The sequence below is a fragment of the Lactuca serriola genome, chromosome 2 (genome assembly GCF_051521515.1).
Source record: "Lactuca serriola cultivar US96UC23 chromosome 2, Lser_US96UC23_V15, whole genome shotgun sequence".
Lineage (NCBI taxonomy): Eukaryota > Viridiplantae > Streptophyta > Magnoliopsida > Asterales > Asteraceae > Lactuca > Lactuca serriola.
The window spans coordinates 67,704,966-67,722,256 of NC_136409.1; the positions used below are offsets into that span (position 1 = coordinate 67,704,966).

At 33.9% G+C, this 17,291-nt stretch overlaps 1 protein-coding gene across 1 annotated transcript; it reads left to right on the forward strand.

The window, feature by feature from the left end:
• Positions 1 to 5,839: 5,839 nt before the first annotated feature.
• Positions 5,840 to 7,925, forward strand: SHOT1 (Mitochondrial transcription termination factor family protein). Its single transcript, XM_079024094.1, has one exon. It carries the CDS (start codon positions 5,891 to 5,893, stop codon positions 7,589 to 7,591), a length of 1,701 nt encoding a protein of 566 aa, XP_078880220.1. The 5' UTR covers positions 5,840 to 5,890; the 3' UTR covers positions 7,592 to 7,925.
• The last annotated feature ends 9,366 nt before the right edge of the window (positions 7,926 to 17,291 follow it).

The window sequence follows — 17,291 nt, forward strand, 5'->3', positions numbered from 1 at the left end:
TTTAGAGACAATGAAGGTAGTCAAGAATTATGGGACACATTGGGGAATTCTTGAGGATAATGATGGTGGTGATGACCAGCCGACCGACCAACCTGAACCACAACCGAGGCTGAGGCGCAGAAACGTGAGAGGAAGAGGAGAAAGGGGGCAACCAATGCATCCACCCGCACCTATGGTAGGATCCCAAATTGGGGACGATATGGTTGGGTATTTTGACCAGTTATCATTAAGCGTCAACTGGATTGGGGGTACTATGGAAAACATGGTTCAACATTTCCATGTGGAGCAGCCGCCTCACATTGGGTATCATTACCCAATTTGCCCGAGGTGGAGAGAGTATCAAGGACATGGAGGCGACGGAGCAGGCACTAGCAGGGTGAACGAGGATGACGAGGATGATTGATCGTGTCTTTTATTATTTTAGTTTTGTTTGGTTTAGTTTTATTTTCTTTTTATTTGTTTGGGATTGTAAAACTATTTAGATATTATGTTACTTTTTCTCTTCTTGGTTGTTATTTTTTTTCAGAATTACTAGGAGCGCATATAAATGATGTCGAGATACGAGTGCATATGTGCTTAGTCGGGAGTGTTTAAAGTCGAGAGTCGAGACCCATAATTTAAATTAAGTGTGGGGTAAGTCAAGTGGGAAGAAAGTTGGAGAGAAGAGTTGAAATTAATAAGGTTAGAAGGGTCTTAATCCATTAATACATGGGGTTAAATATAAGAAGTGAGAAGAAAGGTTGGAGGAAATACATTTATGAGATTCCAGTTCTCATGTCGTGAACCTTTTGGTGTTTACGTCGTGAGTCAGTATATGGTGACTTTCCAGACCCGCTTCCAATCAAATTCACGTCGTGATTCTTAACATACTCATGTCGTGACTTTGTACTTTTCACCAAAAGAATCATATTTTTAAATATTCCTTGTGTGGTTCACCACCATTCTTTTTGGGAATATTATGAAGATAATAATGGCTCATTTTCTCTACCATACAATGTGGCGTTTGCTTTCCCACATTGTTCTTTCTATTGTGCACATTTTTCTGCACCATATTTGTTGAAGATTGAAGACTCGATTCCATGTTTTGCCGGTACATTACTTATCTCGCGTATTCAAGATCCAAGTTTCTATTTCTCAAAGTCTGTATTCAAGATGCACATTCCATCCGCACTTTTGGAGATGATCACGCCACTATCCCAGGGGAGTCTGTTCCTTTTTCTCCTTTCTTTTAATTTTTATATTAATTTAGGCATACAATGAGGGCATTGTATGAAATAAGTGTGGGTAGGGGGTAGAAAAATTAAATTGCTAGATAATGGTAAATTTTGAAATTTTTAATAATTAAATCTAGTAATAATAAATTGAACTGTAGTTGTTAGTGTTATATGGGATGATCCAATAAGAGCTTGAATGTTTAGTTGAGCCAATACACGTTATAGTGCATTTGTGGCCTCCCTTATTTTAGTGAAATCATGGAACAAAAAAATGACCTCGCTTAGTTTGAAGGATGCAATATGATTAGCATCGTGTACCAGAAATGTATCCAGGAAAATTATTATCATTAACTAATAAAGGTTGAAGTTGAGCGCCCCTGCTTAAGCATGTAGGGTTTTGAGTGGAGAAAACAGTGAGTTACATGTTAAAGAGAGAGAGAGAGAGAGAGAGAGAGAGAGAGAGAGAAAGAGAGAGAGAGAGAGAGAGAGAGAGAGAGAGAGAGAGAGAGAATTACAAGAAAATGTTTGAAGAATTTTTGGAGCATCAAAGTCAAAGTATGAAGAACAGAGATAGAAAAAAATCCAAAGAAATTCAAAAGTTGAAGATACCCAAAAATCGAAGATCAAATATCAAAGAAGTGAAGAATTCCAAAAGAGCTCCATAGTGGTATCATAAATTGTAATTGTCTAGATTATGTATGCTTGGGCTGCTTAACCAAAAATACATTGAGGTTAGGAGGTTTTCTGCGGATGGATTCGGAGGGATGCATAAAATGAGCATTGTTCGGAAGAAGTGAGTGAGTGTTTATGAAGATTGTGACTATTTAAAGTATGGGGGTACTTTAGGAAAAAAAAAAGAAATTAGACACAAATGCATGCGTTAAGGTCTTGGCATAATGGCTGAGCTGGAATTGGATTGTTTTATGAAATGCTAGTGATGAAGTTTTCAGTTTAAATAAGTAGATTTTCTTGAGGGAAAGCAAAGCCTAAGTGTGGGGTATTTTGATATTGCCATATTTATACATATTTTTAGGCAATATTTAAGTGCATATATATATATATATATATATATATATATATATATTGGTCATTTGCATAGAATAATGATACTTATAAGGTTAAATTATATTTGCTGCAAAAAAGAAGGCATTGTGAAGAAAGGGACTAAAAGTGTTAAAGGATGAAACTTTGGAGGTTGAAGGCTTGAAAGACAAGGAAAACACCCAAAAAGATGTACTCACGACGTGAATAGTTGATGGTTCACGACGTGAGTGGAAAGAATTAGAAGATAAGCATCCGGGTGAAGGAATCCTTGATGATTACGATTACTTCGAGTTCATGACGTGAGTTTTAAATGCTCACGACGTGAACAGTGATTTTGGGGAATATATATATATATATATATATATATATATATATATATATATATCCTTCTCCATTACGATTTTGGGAGACTTTGTTTGTCTTAGGGGATTCCTGTAGACGAAATTCAGAGGAAAAGAAGCTCTGGAAGTTGGTTTTAACACCAAGGAAGAAAGAGTTCATAATTTGTCTTATAGATTGGTACAATTAAACATGTTTTTGATTATAGTATTTATTTGTTTAGCTGCTAATATGTACAGCTAAATCTAGCTGCTTCTGTTAGCTAGATGAAGCTGGAACTCATGGTTTTAATGCATTAGACTTAACTTTACTTATTGGTGATATGCTTGTGTTGATTGATTTTACCTAGCATGCTTGAATTGATCATTTGATTGCTTTGAATTCTTGTTCTGTGTAGTTAGTGAACACAAATCTGCATGAACTTGAATACCTAGTAATATAGTGAACACTAGTTTATTGGAGATAAGATCAATCCAATCTTAGATTAGTAATTGAATCATTAAATCAAGCTGTGTTAGAGAACTCATATTATGACTGTAATTGTGTTTTGATTAATCAATCTTTCATAGCTCCAATCTTATTTAATAATTGATTATGTGTTAACTATTGTATGACCATAAATAGATTTACATGAATTGATTAATAATTAGTAGGTTTAGAACTAAATTGCTAATACTTCCTTAATTGGTTACCAACAGTAATAGTCACAGCTAATGTGTAAGCATTGAGTGAAAGTGGATTCGAACTAACAAAAGTGTTTGTTTATTAATTGAGTTTTTGTTAAAGGATTAAGTTCATCTAAACTTGCAAAATTAGATAAAAAAAACCCCTTTTTAGTTTATTAATAGTTAGATTAATTTAGTAGTGAATAGATTAATTAATAAACACCGTTCCCTGTGATCGACACCCAACTTACCAAACTATTCTGTAATTCGACTAGGTACACTGCGTAGGTGCATTTTAGTTAGTTAGTTAGTTAGGTTATAAATTATAAAATTAGTGGGTACTATCGTGCTCACCAGTTAGCATCCCTTCTTACATCACATATTAACTCTCCACTACATATACCCTTTAAGAACAATTATCCAAGTTTATTACTCTTCTACAACTGCCTCTCCAACCTTGCTTCATCCCCTTAAAAGATATGTAAAACTTACTAAAATATATTTTTCCATCTAGCAAACTATCGACATCCATTTTGACTGTTGATCCTGGGTTTGATCTCCCTATCTTTTCACCATATGACCAAAGCTTTTCATAGTTCTCAACTAGTGTGCCTTCAATTAGCTCAATTGCATGTTTCTTTGCTCTCCTATACTGTCCCATACTCACATCAATTCCAAAATGTTGTTTAACTTCTTCCTTAAGTAACTTAATACTTAATTTTTGGTTTTGTAAGGTTTATGTTGTGAAATGATTGACAATCCTTTCATAGATAACAATTGAGCCCATTTTAAAATTTATTAAACAATTATGCTCATCTATAAGAGACTTAATCTGGAAAGAATTTTCTTCACTCATCCATGAAGCCCACAGTCTAAACCTACACTGCCCAAAACAACATTTAACTTAAAGTATCTTACTATCATTTTTTATAGCACGACTGATAACCTTTAGCAACAACATAATTACACAACATATGTTTTAACTATTTAGGACTTTTAAATCTAATACCTAACACATTCTTTAACTTTTTCCAATGAACATTTTCATTAAAAGTTGTTACCTGCTCAAGTATTGCCTCATTGTCTTCCATATGAACATATGGATCCTCATGAGGTGGATTGTTTGGGATTGGCTGCACCATAGGGCAGAGCTTGTTCAAAAAATCATCATTTAAGGTCTTATTCATAGGAATGCAATGAACATCTTCAACATTATCAGCCATATTACCTTGCAATTCATCTAGGTTAATCTCAAATTCTCCCTCAACATGCAAATCTTCCATAACTTCACCTACACAAGAAAGTTGGTCGTCGGGAGTGCATACATTAACTTGCTCATCAAGAAGTCATTAATGGACATTGACACCAATATGATCCATGTATACAAAAAGTATACAACCAAAAGCATATCCTACTGCGATGAATTCCTGGTAGTCTATTTCACTAGCTATTATCCTCATCGCATCAGGAAAATCAATATCGGACATGCAAAAATACACATTAACACATTTTTCATTTACGGACCTTTCGAGGAACACCACAAATTCGTTCTTGTCTATTCCAGCAAAATCGACATCCTGAAACCTTTTCTCCACTCATTTGACTAACTGATCATGGGCTACCCTGTAAAAATACCAGCAAAATGAAGATCGATCTTCATGTAAACGACCATAGCAATAATCCACTGGAGAGATTATTGCAAGAAATATTAGAAGAAAGTAGAAGAAATGAGAAGAAGAAAGCGACTATAGAAAAATATGTCCTCTTGCTTCCAATGGAAGGGTATGTAGGTCTATTAATGATACATTAGGTGACATCCTAGTTGGTAGATGATATGACATCGTTTTAATGACATGTAAGTTATAACCGACTGATTAGGAAGAGGTTCATCGGGTAACATCTTCACTTTGTAGCTAATGGCCTTAAAAGCAGATAAAATATGAATTTATACCCTTAGAAAGCAAAAATAAATAAATAAATAAATAAAAATAAAAAAGACGTTTTAAACCAAAATATGTAAGATGGTTGAGCTATATTAACATTTTCCCAATGAATTATAAGATATATTTTTTTTTTCATATTTAGTCACTTTCGTATTTGTGTATACAATTTACAAATGAGCTCATTTTTTATGTTAAAAGAAATAACTTTTTGTTGTAGGTCATCGTATATTTTGAACAAGAAAAATGGTTACCTTATAACTTATAACTAAATACTTTTTAGTCAAAAGTTTTATCGATTTATGGTGGTAACAAAATACTTTTTTTTTAAAGTCAAATTTTATATATTTTTCAAATTCTTCTTTTTAAACTAATAAAAAAATTATTTAAAAAAAATACTTTTTAGGTTCTACACTTTCTTTAACTTATTAATAAAAAAAACACTAATAAATCAACAACTTGTTTTAATAAATAATCCCAAACATCCTAAGTCATTTTTTCCAAAAAAAAAATAATTTCACGATCCACTATGAAATTAGTAATTTTTTATTTTTTTCTGTAGAAAAAGACAAAAAAAATATATCTATTTTATAAAATACAGTCGTTGTTCATTTACCCAAGACTTCCTTCAATTGTCTAAACGTAAAACCCCAACTAAAACACACTCAAACGGTCAAACCCATAAATCATGCTTCTCAGGCGTACAATCCCGTCGGCCATGTCGTACGCCACCAGCCGGCACCATTCCTCCGCCGCTAAAAACCTCAAATCTCTCTCAAAAATACCCTATAAATACAGAGCCAAAGCCACCCAACAAGCTCAAGAAGCCCTAACAGACTACCTTCACGCCGTCAGAACTATACCTTACACATTCGCGGAAAACATCAGCAAATACTCCGCCGTCTCTCTATCTAACGTCATGTCTAAAGTGAAATTTTCGACATCCGACTTCTCCAAATCCTTACAGAGGTTCTTAAGGTACCACCCAGTTAACGAATTTGAATTATTCTTCGAAAGCATTGGCATTGATGTTAACGATCTCGATGGGATTTTACCTGCACGTAAGTTCTTTCTATCAGAAGATTTAAATGCGTTTAATGCTGCTTGTACCCTTTACAGTTTTGGGATTCCATGGAATAAATTAGGAATGTTGTATAAAGAACAGAAAGCAATTTTCGATAAGGACCCATGTGAATTGAAGGAAATCTGGAAAAGGTTTTTGGATTATGGTTTCACTAGTTCATCTCTAATTGGGATTTTATTGGTTTTTCCTCATTTGTTAAAAGGAGACAGTGAAATTGATTCATTATTTCATCATTTGAAAAGGGTTATCATAGACTTTGATTTGATTAACGATGTGGAAGGCAATGTGGATGAATGGATTGATATCTGTAGAAAGATTCAATTATTTTACCATTTCGATTCCAGCAAACCTGACCTTTTTGAGATGATTGGTAGAAGCAAACACATTTTGGTGGAATATTCAGAAGAAATTTTAGCCGAAAAAATCGAATACTTTTCTAGATTTAATGTAACAAACAACGAGATCCTGTCATTGCTTCTTTCACAATCAGAAATCTTTGGATATAACTTAAAGATTCCTGTATTTTGTGTATCGGGACTTCTAACGCACTTTGGGATGGATGAAGAACATTTGAATTCTATCATCAAGAAATACCCTTATGTTTTTGGTAGAAACAAGCTATCTAATCTACCCGAAGTAATGAGATCTTTGAATCTTAATCAATGGTTCTTCAATAAGATAAAAGACGGGGGTCATCATATACTAACTAGTTATTCCATTCCCATTCCCATTCCCAATTCCAATCAAGATTTTGATAAAGATTTTCTTGAAAGTTTAACTAAAATTCAATCTTCTAGGGTGCCTAATCACACATTAAGTAAGCTCGAATTCTTACACGCTATTGGCTATGGCGAAAACGGTTTAACCATCAAAGTGTTAAAACATATTCATGGGACAAGTAGTCAATTAACCGAGCGTTTTAATTGCTTAATTCACAATGGAATTGAATTTTCAAACCTTGTTAAGATCATTAGCTTATCCCCAAAAATATTAAATCAACAAGCGGAAATTCTCGAGAAGAAAGTGAGGTTTTTTCGTGAAGAGATTGGCTCATCTTTAGATTATCTTGATGTTTTCCCGGCTTATTTGTGCTTTGATTTAGAGAACCGAATAAAGCCCCGATATAGATTTCATATGTGGCTTATGGAAACCGGTTTGTGTGAAAGAGAGTATTCACTTGCTAGCATTATTGCCACTAGTGAGTTGAGCTTTATTGCTCGTGTGTATAGAATTCACCCTGCAGCTCCAAAGAAGTATCTTGAAATCTTTATGAACCAACATTGTGATAGTTTTCAAGATACTTGACAGTATTGTAAATCAGGTACACAGTGGTCTGCTAGGTGGTTGGCATGAGAGCCTGATAAGAACAGTAAATCAGGTACACAGTGGCCTACTTGGTTGCAGCCAGAAAAGCACCAAAGTACTGCAAAACATCAAGTGAGATGTAAATCAGGTACACAGGTGGCAAATAGAAAAGCACTGAAAAGCATGATGTGAGATTTAAATCAGGCGCACAGTAGCCCACTAGGTGGTAGACAGAAAAGCATTGAAAAACTTCATGTCAGATGTAAATCAAGTACATATACATACTAATTAATATTTATGTTGCTCTTAAAATAATTTTGATTTTTGGGGTTAATTTTTGTTTATTTTAAGCAGATTTGTAGTTTTAATTTCGTGCATTGAATTTTTTGTATTATCATTTATTTCTTTATATACTTTTGTAAATTAAATTAGTAGTTGATGTATTTAATTTTGTAAATGAAATTATTTTCAAATCGGGGTGTTGGCTTATTGCAATATGAAGAATGAAAGTCAGATGATCAGTTGCTATAAACCAAGGATATTTTGGTAATTGTACATTTATCTTATTAAGTATTTTTTTACAACTACTTACCTAATTATCCAAATATGATTATTTTGACCTGAGAAGTAATCAGAAAATCAGATTTACAACCAGATTGTAGAAACCATTGAAACTATCTAATTAACTATTGCAATCTTAAATTGCATCAATCAGTTTAATCCCACCTTATTAATATAATGATGAGTGTATAGGAGGAAAAAGTCAAAATACTATTCACTATGAAAGGAAAAAGAAGAAGAAGTCAACTAAGTCAACACAGGGTCAACAGCTTTAGTCAATGCATAGGTCAATGAAATAAGAGCTGTCAGAGTTGTAACTAACTAGAAAATGGGCGGGAAATGTTGTAAAAGAGCTGTCAGTTAGTTGTGAAATGTAGTTAACCAGAATCACGTGCCATTAGGGACAAAACTAGTTCTGACTAACACAGGGGCAAAATGGTCTTTTTATAAAATATTTCGTTCTATTCATGTTGAATGTGTTTTTGTGAAACCAGGTTTGGTTTCTATAGCATGGTTATGATCTTAATGAAGAGTTGTTAAAGTATGAAAGTTTGTTGGTATTTTAAATGTTTTTTCTTTGCTTTTCAGACCAACCACAGGAAAAATTGGTGACAGCTGGCAAATATGATATATTATATGTGGATCTGTATGCCTTATACAACAGGTTGTACTGTGTTTGGCTCGTGGCCTGTATTGTGTTAGGAGTGTTGTAAGTAAGACACAAATTGCAGTTTTTTATCCCACCTAAAAGATCAGATTCTATTGTTCATAGAGATTATATTATTTTCGAACAATAAATATTGCAATGCAAATTGTAGCCAATACCTTGTACCATGAAGTTATAACAAAAAAGTTGGTATTGTTCGATTTATTTATTATTATTATTTTCAAAAACAAGATTGAGGTGGATGTTAAATTTGATAACACTTTATAAAATCTTGCCATAAACAAAATAAATAATGAGGTGGGTTGAACTTCTGACATACAAAGTAAAGGGTCTACAGGTATCTGGTTGAGGGTTAAGTCCTTTTTGGGATATTTAAGATTAGATTTATGGGATGTTAGTTGTTAAAAGAAAATTTTCATGTACAAATTTAGATTTTAGGCATTTAGTTGTACATATGGTATTTCTAGTTGCACATATCTTGGTTGTTAAAAGAAATTATTTCAACACATATATAAATTACATCACAACCTCGAGTAAACAAAGAAACAATTGTCTCACTTTTAAACAAATTCAACATTACATGAGGTTTCAATGAAGAGACATTGTAAGATCATCCCCATCAATGAAATTGTAAAACTACGTTCAATTTCCATCAATGCAATTACATACCTTTTTGAAAATAATGATCACTATCATGTCAAAAAAACGTTTTATTATTTACAATAAATATTTTAACAAAGTGATTCTGATGCAAACTGTGACAAAGACTTTGATTTTGGTGATTGATGAGAGCTTCGAGTCCAACAGCACGTGGACATGGAGGGACGAATGCACAATCAAAGTGAAAAGACATACTTTTAGTTTAGAAACATTGCTGATTGTTTTTTTGGTGAACAAGAATGTTCTTTTGGTGGGCAAATACCAGCTATAGATATTTTTTGAGGTTGAATCCCAAAAATAGACATAAAAAATCGGATTTTCGGGTATAGAGATGGATTCCGCAGAGATGAGCTCTAAGGGCTCCGCAGAATCTACTATAACTATGCGGAATGGCAAAATCGTAATTAAATTAGGGGTTAAAAAAAACTTGATGAATAGTTCCACAGGGGTGCCTTCGCAGACCTCGTTAGCAGCTCCACAAAACTGTTCATCGAGTTTTTTTTATTTTTATTTTTATTTTTATTTTTATTTTTATGTTTTTATTTTTTTCTAAAATACCCAGATTAAGATTGGAAGATTATAATGAGATATCTTATTAAAATCGGAGGATTATTCCCTCTTTTGGTCCCAAGTCAACATATATTATTATTATTATTATTATTTTCTTTATAATAATTATAAAGCTGATTGATATAATGAGGAGGTTTATCGCTTATTGATATCGGAGGATTATAATAAATTTATTCCCTCTTTCGGTATAATGAGGAGGATTGTAATAATAATAATAACCTATACGATTAATCAAAAAAAAACCTCGATGAACGGATCCACAGAGGCATCTCCGTCGAATTGTTCATCGAGTTTTTTTACCTCTGATTTATTTACAATTTTGTCATTCCGCAGAGCTACAGGGATTCCATGGAGCCCTCAGAGCTTACCTTCGTGGAATCCATGTCTATACTCGGAAATCCAATTTTTTGTGTCTATTTTTTGGAATTCAACCCCAAAAAATGTCTATAGGCGGTACTTTTCCCTCTTTTGGCTGCAAGTATCATCACCCTGAACCTATGTAGTATATGAACCTGATTTGATGACCCATACGAATTAAGGTGGTGTAGATTTTCGGTATCAAGATGGATCTTCAGGAGGAGTCACTGAGGGAGGATAGTTTATGCAATTCCAGATTCAACAAGAGCATATAAAGATCTCACTATGAATATATATTTCTTTAGAGACTTTCTTGGCCCTGAAAACATAAAATATTTGTTAACTATATGCTTCTTGACCAAATATTATAAGTTGAACAAATATCATTAATTATATAGTTTGCAAATTTGAGATTAGATATTTTATCCTTTCTTCACCAAATATAAAATATTTTATCATTTCTTGGCTCTGGAAGGATAAAAGTTTTGTTAATTATATGCTTCTTGACCAAATATAAGTCGAACAAATATCATTAATTATATTGTTTTGCGAATGAGGGATTAGATTATATTGTTTGCGAATGAGGGATTAGATATTATATTGTATCGAGTTCTTTAAAGAAATGAAATAAAAAAGGTGGACAAGATTATCATCCATAATATAGATAAATAAAGAATACCCAAATACCTAAAAAAAAATTAAAAGAAAAGAATTTGTAATAAAGATTATGTTAAAAAAAGCCAATACCAGCTGCTCTAATTAGTTACCTAAAATGAAAAGAGTACATACCTACATTAGTATGACATTGATTTTGAAGGTTATTGATGCCAATGAATGTGTGCAAATCATTGAAAAAATCTTGTACAAAAATTCGCATCGGTAACCGACTTGCGACACTTTTAAAAGATCACATGGAAACTAGGTACAATGAGACACCTTGAGGAGACTCACATTTAAATTGATGTGGTCACCAAGAGCTAAGTGAATGCGATCGATGTGGGATGCATTTTATGTACTAGGCACACATACATACATACTAAAATCGCCCCTTATCCGTCTAAATGTGGGTCACAAATGGAACCACAAAGATCTCTACATTGATACTTGATAGGATCTCTTAATTGGCTAGAATCCATTACATAAATGAAACTAGATTTTGTGTCATACTCCATATTAACCTTACCTCATTCTCAGCTACGAATTAAGGTGGTGTAGATTTTGGGTATCAAGATGGATCTTTAGGAGGAGTCACTGAGGGAGGATAGTTTATGCAGTTCCAGATTCAACAAGAGCATATAAAGATCTCACTCTAAATATATATTTCTTTAGAGACTTTCTTGGCCCTGAAAACATAAAATATTTGTTAACTATATGCTTCTTGAACAAATATTATAAGTTGAACAAATATCATTAATTATATTGTTTGCAAATTTGATATTAGATATTTTATCCTTTCTTCACCAAATATAAAATATTTTATCATTTCTTGGCTCTGAAAGGATAAAAGATTTGTTAATTATGCTTCTTGACCAAATATAAGTCGAACAAATATCATTAATTATATTGTTTGCGAATGTGGGATTAGATATTATATTGTATCGAGTTCTTTAAAGAAATGAAATAAAAAAAGGTGGACATGATTATCATCCATGATATAGATAAATAAAGAAAACCCAAATACCTAAAAAAAATTAAAAGAAAAGAATTTGTAATAAAGATTATGTTAAAAAAAGCCAATACCAGCTGCTCTAATTAGTTACCTAAAATGAAAAGAGTACATACCTACATTAGTATGACATTGATTTTGAAGGTTATTGATGCCAATGAATGTGTGCAAATCATTGAAAAAATCTTGTACAAAAATTCGCATCTGTAGCCAGATGATTAATCAACCCAAAATAGAGTACATAAAAATTAAATTGATAGATCTATTAAGCATTAACCTTCTCTTATGGTCCTCTTTTGATCTATCACGGTCATCGTTTGAAAAGAAATACCCTTATCTCATTTGATGAATTCACTTTTTGAGAGAAGGTAACTTGGTTTAAAGATGTTAGGAAAACATTTGAATTAAAATTTTAATAAATGAACTGATATATAAATAAGAAAAAGTTTATACAATTTTTCCAATGTACAATTTCATAAAAATGTAGGATTCACGAAGTGTTTTTGTGACAACCGTCAAAATTCGAATCGGTTCTATATTTGACTAAACTTATTTACACGTATAGGCACGACACATGCCAGACTTGGTAGCTAGAAGCTAAGTCATGACCTACTAGAAACATGGTAAAAATTAAAAACGATGGATAGTGTACTTAGATTTCACATTGATATGTGAATTATACAACTACTTTAACTGTAGTGACTATCAAATTCAAGCCATTCATTGAATCGAGCATCTTTGTACATTCATTTAGATATATCATACACTTGACCTAGCAGTAGAAATTAGGTCCGAGTTTCGTATGAACTTAAGTCAAAGTTGAAAACTGGGACTAGTATACTCGATTCTTCAAATTTCACATGAATCTCAGAACCCTGCATGGAAATGCCAATAAACCAACTAAGACAAATTACACACATTAGTCTTAATTGGAAAAGAGTTATGTAACCCTACAATAGTTTGAAATACCAAAATTCATTTAAATATGATTTCCAAAAGATTAACTAGTTCCAAATACCCTAATTACCCAACTGGAACTTATGAAATACTTAACTAATTTAGGTATTTTACACAATTTAGGTATTTTACAAACATAAACTTATTAAATCAGGATATGATTTACTTACAAGTTGGAATTATTTTCCATATATCACAATTTGAATCATGAATCAAAAATAGAATTCAAACATTCATCTAATCATGAATTATCATTTTTTGAAATCTAAAGCTTGTGTATGTTTTATTTAAAATATATATTATAAGCTAATTTATTTATCAAAATAATGAATTAGAAACCAATATTTATGAACAAATTTTATAATGGCAATCTACTTGTTTAAAAATCAAGAAACTAGCCATAAAATTTTATAAAATATACCATAAAAAGCTTATATCTTATAAAAACTAAATTTCCAAACCTTATAATTATAATAAAATTCAAGAAAAAGCTAAAATATATCCTCCTCCCCTCAAAAAAAATTCCACATCATTTGCCCCCTCTCTCACTTCACTCTTATTTCCCAAATATATACATCTCTCTTCCTTCTCTCTTTAAAAAGTTCTCCCTTCCTTCTCTCTAGAAATGACGAACATAGAAGCCAAATTTGTAGGAGAGATTTAGCCATTCAATTCTTCATGAGTGTAGATACATTCTTGTAGTTTGTTGACTGATTTTGGTGGAATATTACCCCAAAAAGGTGACGATAGAGATGAGATATCCAGAGAGACAGAATCTCTATTTTCTCTTGTTTCTTCTCTCTAAAACCCCACCTTCTCCCCCACTGAAAATCAGCCTTAAACCCACAAAATTTGTGAAGATTTTGGATATTTTTGAAGCCCAAATCAAGCTAAGGGAATGAAACACAAAGTCTCTTGATTTCTACACAAGTTCTAGCCATTTTCTCTTTCATTTTTGGACTTCTAGAACATGTTCTTGCTTGGAATATTTGTTTAATCTTAATGTTTGTAGATTCTCACCAAAACATGTTGCATGTCATGAAAATGGTGAGAATCAATGATCAAACCTAAGTTAAAATCAATGAAAGTGCACATTCAAGCTCAAAAATTATGATTTTTACATTTTCTTCTTCTTCTTCTTTTGATTATTTTGTATTTAAATCTTTCTAAACTACCAATAACACATTTTAACTTCATAAATGTGCTTTTGCTTAGATTTCATGTGATTGATATCTAGTTAATGGGTTTTGTTTCCATAGATTTCTCAAAAGTGCTCAAAAATATGATTTAATAATGGTCATGAACTCATTTATTCAAAAATGCATCTAAATGACCTCAAATAATTAATTTCGATTTATCTCAGTATAGGAATGATACAGAGAGATTTTCTGGAAATTTTAAGATATTCAAATGTACTTTCGTTCATTTAATACAAAATTATTAAAATTTAGAATGAAAAATCAAAATAAAATAATTCCCGAGGTCAAAAACTACTCAACGTTTTACTACATTGCTATTATGAGTCCTAGACACTCAAAATAAATTTTCTTTAGGCTAGTAGGAGTGGTGTCACACTTGCCAAAAAGTAGTCAACGTTTTACTGGACTGCCAAAAAGTACTTTCTTTCATTTAATACAAAATTATTAAAATTTAGAATGAAAAATCAAAATAAAATAATTCCCGAGATCAAAAAGTACTCAACGTTTTACTGGACTGCTATTATGAGTCATAGATGATGAGATATAAATCTCTTAGATCGTTTAGATCTTACACAGGTTTGGCAAAACGATTCAAACAAAGTAATAAACAAGAGATGGAATCAACAGTATGCTTAATGATTCAAATGATTCAAGCCTCAGCAGAGCTCGACAAAGAACTTCTGCTGTAGAGGCTTTAGGGTTTACAATGGATAAGAACAATGAACGCTATTAAATTATCTCTAAAATCTTACGTACTAAGATGCATGCAAGCATCTATAAATACTCAAACCCTAACAAATAAATCACGGATGGACAGGCGCAATCCGGATACAAAACAAGGCAAAGAGGCGAGCCCAAGACGCAACACCATACACCCAACAATCTCCCCCTTTGCGTCAATTGGAGCGAGACTATCAATTCTTCTTGTTGGGTCCAGCTGCAAGAACTTTCTTAGTGGTTTCAAACAATCGTGGGATAAGAGCGAGGATAATCTGTCTGAAGCGAATATACCACCGGATCATATCATCGAAGTACTTCTTGTCGTCTGCTGAATTCTGCTTGTAACGATGAATGATTCCCAGAACATGTTCTAGGCATGCAGTGGTGTAAAGATGTTTGTCTGCCAAAGCGAACAAACATTTTTGGCCTTAGTTCCTTGTAAACATGACAAAATTTCTTTTCGGGTCAATCTTTCCCATCTGCATCATGTTCAAATCACTGGCTGAGCCAACAGGAGAGATAGTGGGCTTTTTCTTGAAGATGCTAGCGATCTCCTGATCCATCTTGGCAACTTCCATGATGTAGCATACAAGCATCCTCTTGAAGTGATCAATAATCGGACCATACTCTGCTTCATTTGGGAGGAGGATGTTGTGCAAAATTATCCAATCATGTGGATTCAAATTGGAAAGATCAGCAAGCGATATGGCATGTTCGGTCTTAGTAGAACCCCTCAGCACCTTGAACCAAACGTTCGTGAAGTTCCCCTCTCGAAACGGATTGAGGACCCGAACGTTGACTATCTTCTAAGTGCTCCAAGTTTGATACTGTGGTTGGGCAGACTTCAGATAGAATTCGACAAGATCCCTATCAACCTTTGGATGAGGATGAGGGATTTCAGCAACATTATCAAAGGCATGGAAGATGAAGGCCTTTCGGGTCAGTGGCATGTCAAACTGTGAATCAACAGAATTGATACGATCCAATGAGATCACTGGTTCGAGCCACAAAATGCTGGCAGTTTCAATCGCTTCCTTCAAAAGCTTCCCAAGAGTCCACGGAGGAAAAAGAGTTTTCTGACTCTCAAGAAGGTCATGAGCCTCTTTCATTTTTCGTTCAGTTGCCTCATCCTCTCTGGCAACACGAGAGCTCATGTCAGCATCTTTATCACGACCTTGCTTCTTTAAGAGATCTGCAATCGTCTCTTTATCGTCATCACTCTCTTCAACAATTTTATTTCCTTTGTCTTTGACACCCGAACCTGAGGCTTGACCTGTTGAAGGAGGTCCGGTTGTTTTTGTTGATGTAGAAGTGGGAGGCGGTTGAGATACATCCTCTCCCCCTTGTTTCGGAATGGATACGAACTCAAGGAGCCCTTCAATTTTGCTTAGGAGAGAAAGGGCAGGAGCAAGATTTTCTGCGAGAGCACGCCTCACTGAGTAATTCAGTATTGGATCATGTGCTTCAAGGATGTTGGAAAGGGCGGCGTGGACATCCGAAACACATGAAGAAATAACCTCTCATTCAGATCGAAGAGATTCAATTTCCTTTTGAGAATTGGAGAGTTAAAGATTCTTGACCTTGAGAGCAGTGGTCTTTCGAGCGAGAGCGTCCATGAGTGAGTTCTCGGCAGCTAGATCTTCATGTAGCTTAGTTAGGCGCTCCTCAATAGTCGCCTTAAACGATGAGTTGTCATCACTGAGAGCTTGACGAAGACTGGCGAACGATTGCAGCTCAGAGGCAACTGAGGTAGCAATTTGGTTGACAAGAGAGTCAAGCCTCTCTGCGTTGGAATTAGCAGTTCCCTGTAAAGACTACAAAATAGAAGAAGCGTCAACAAATAGTTTTTCGACTTTTTTGGTCGCAGCAGCACATGCCTTGGTGAAGGCGTCAATAGCGGCAGTGGCTGAGCTGATGGAGGCTTCATGAGCCTTAGTGAAAGCATCAACGATACCCTGAATAGTAGCCTCAGAGATGGTAGACTATGAGGAAGAAGAGGAGGAAGCAATGAGAGAATCAATCTTCTCGTGAAGCTCCTTGAGATGCTTCTTGGTGACAGGAGCATCATCGTCATCATCACTTTGCATCTGATACGGACTGTAATAGACCGAATCAAATGTCATGTTCTCCCCACCAAGAAAAGGTTCTTCATTATTTGCGGAGTGAGCAGGAGATGAGGGAGGAGGTGAGGGTGGAGGCTTGGTTGTGGAAGTAGGTTCGGGTGCTGATGTATGTTCGGTAGTGGGAGTGGTTTCGGGTGCTTTAGTAGGAGCCCCTGTATCAGATACGTTGGTTTTTACTTCAGCAGTTGTTGTGGTAGCTTCAGTGAAAATGGGAGGTGGT

Excerpts from the sequence above, each read along its gene's own strand:
- SHOT1 (XM_079024094.1), top strand. The coding sequence starts at position 5,891 with ATGCTTCTCAGGCGTACAATCCCGTCGGCCATGTCGTACGCCACCAGC.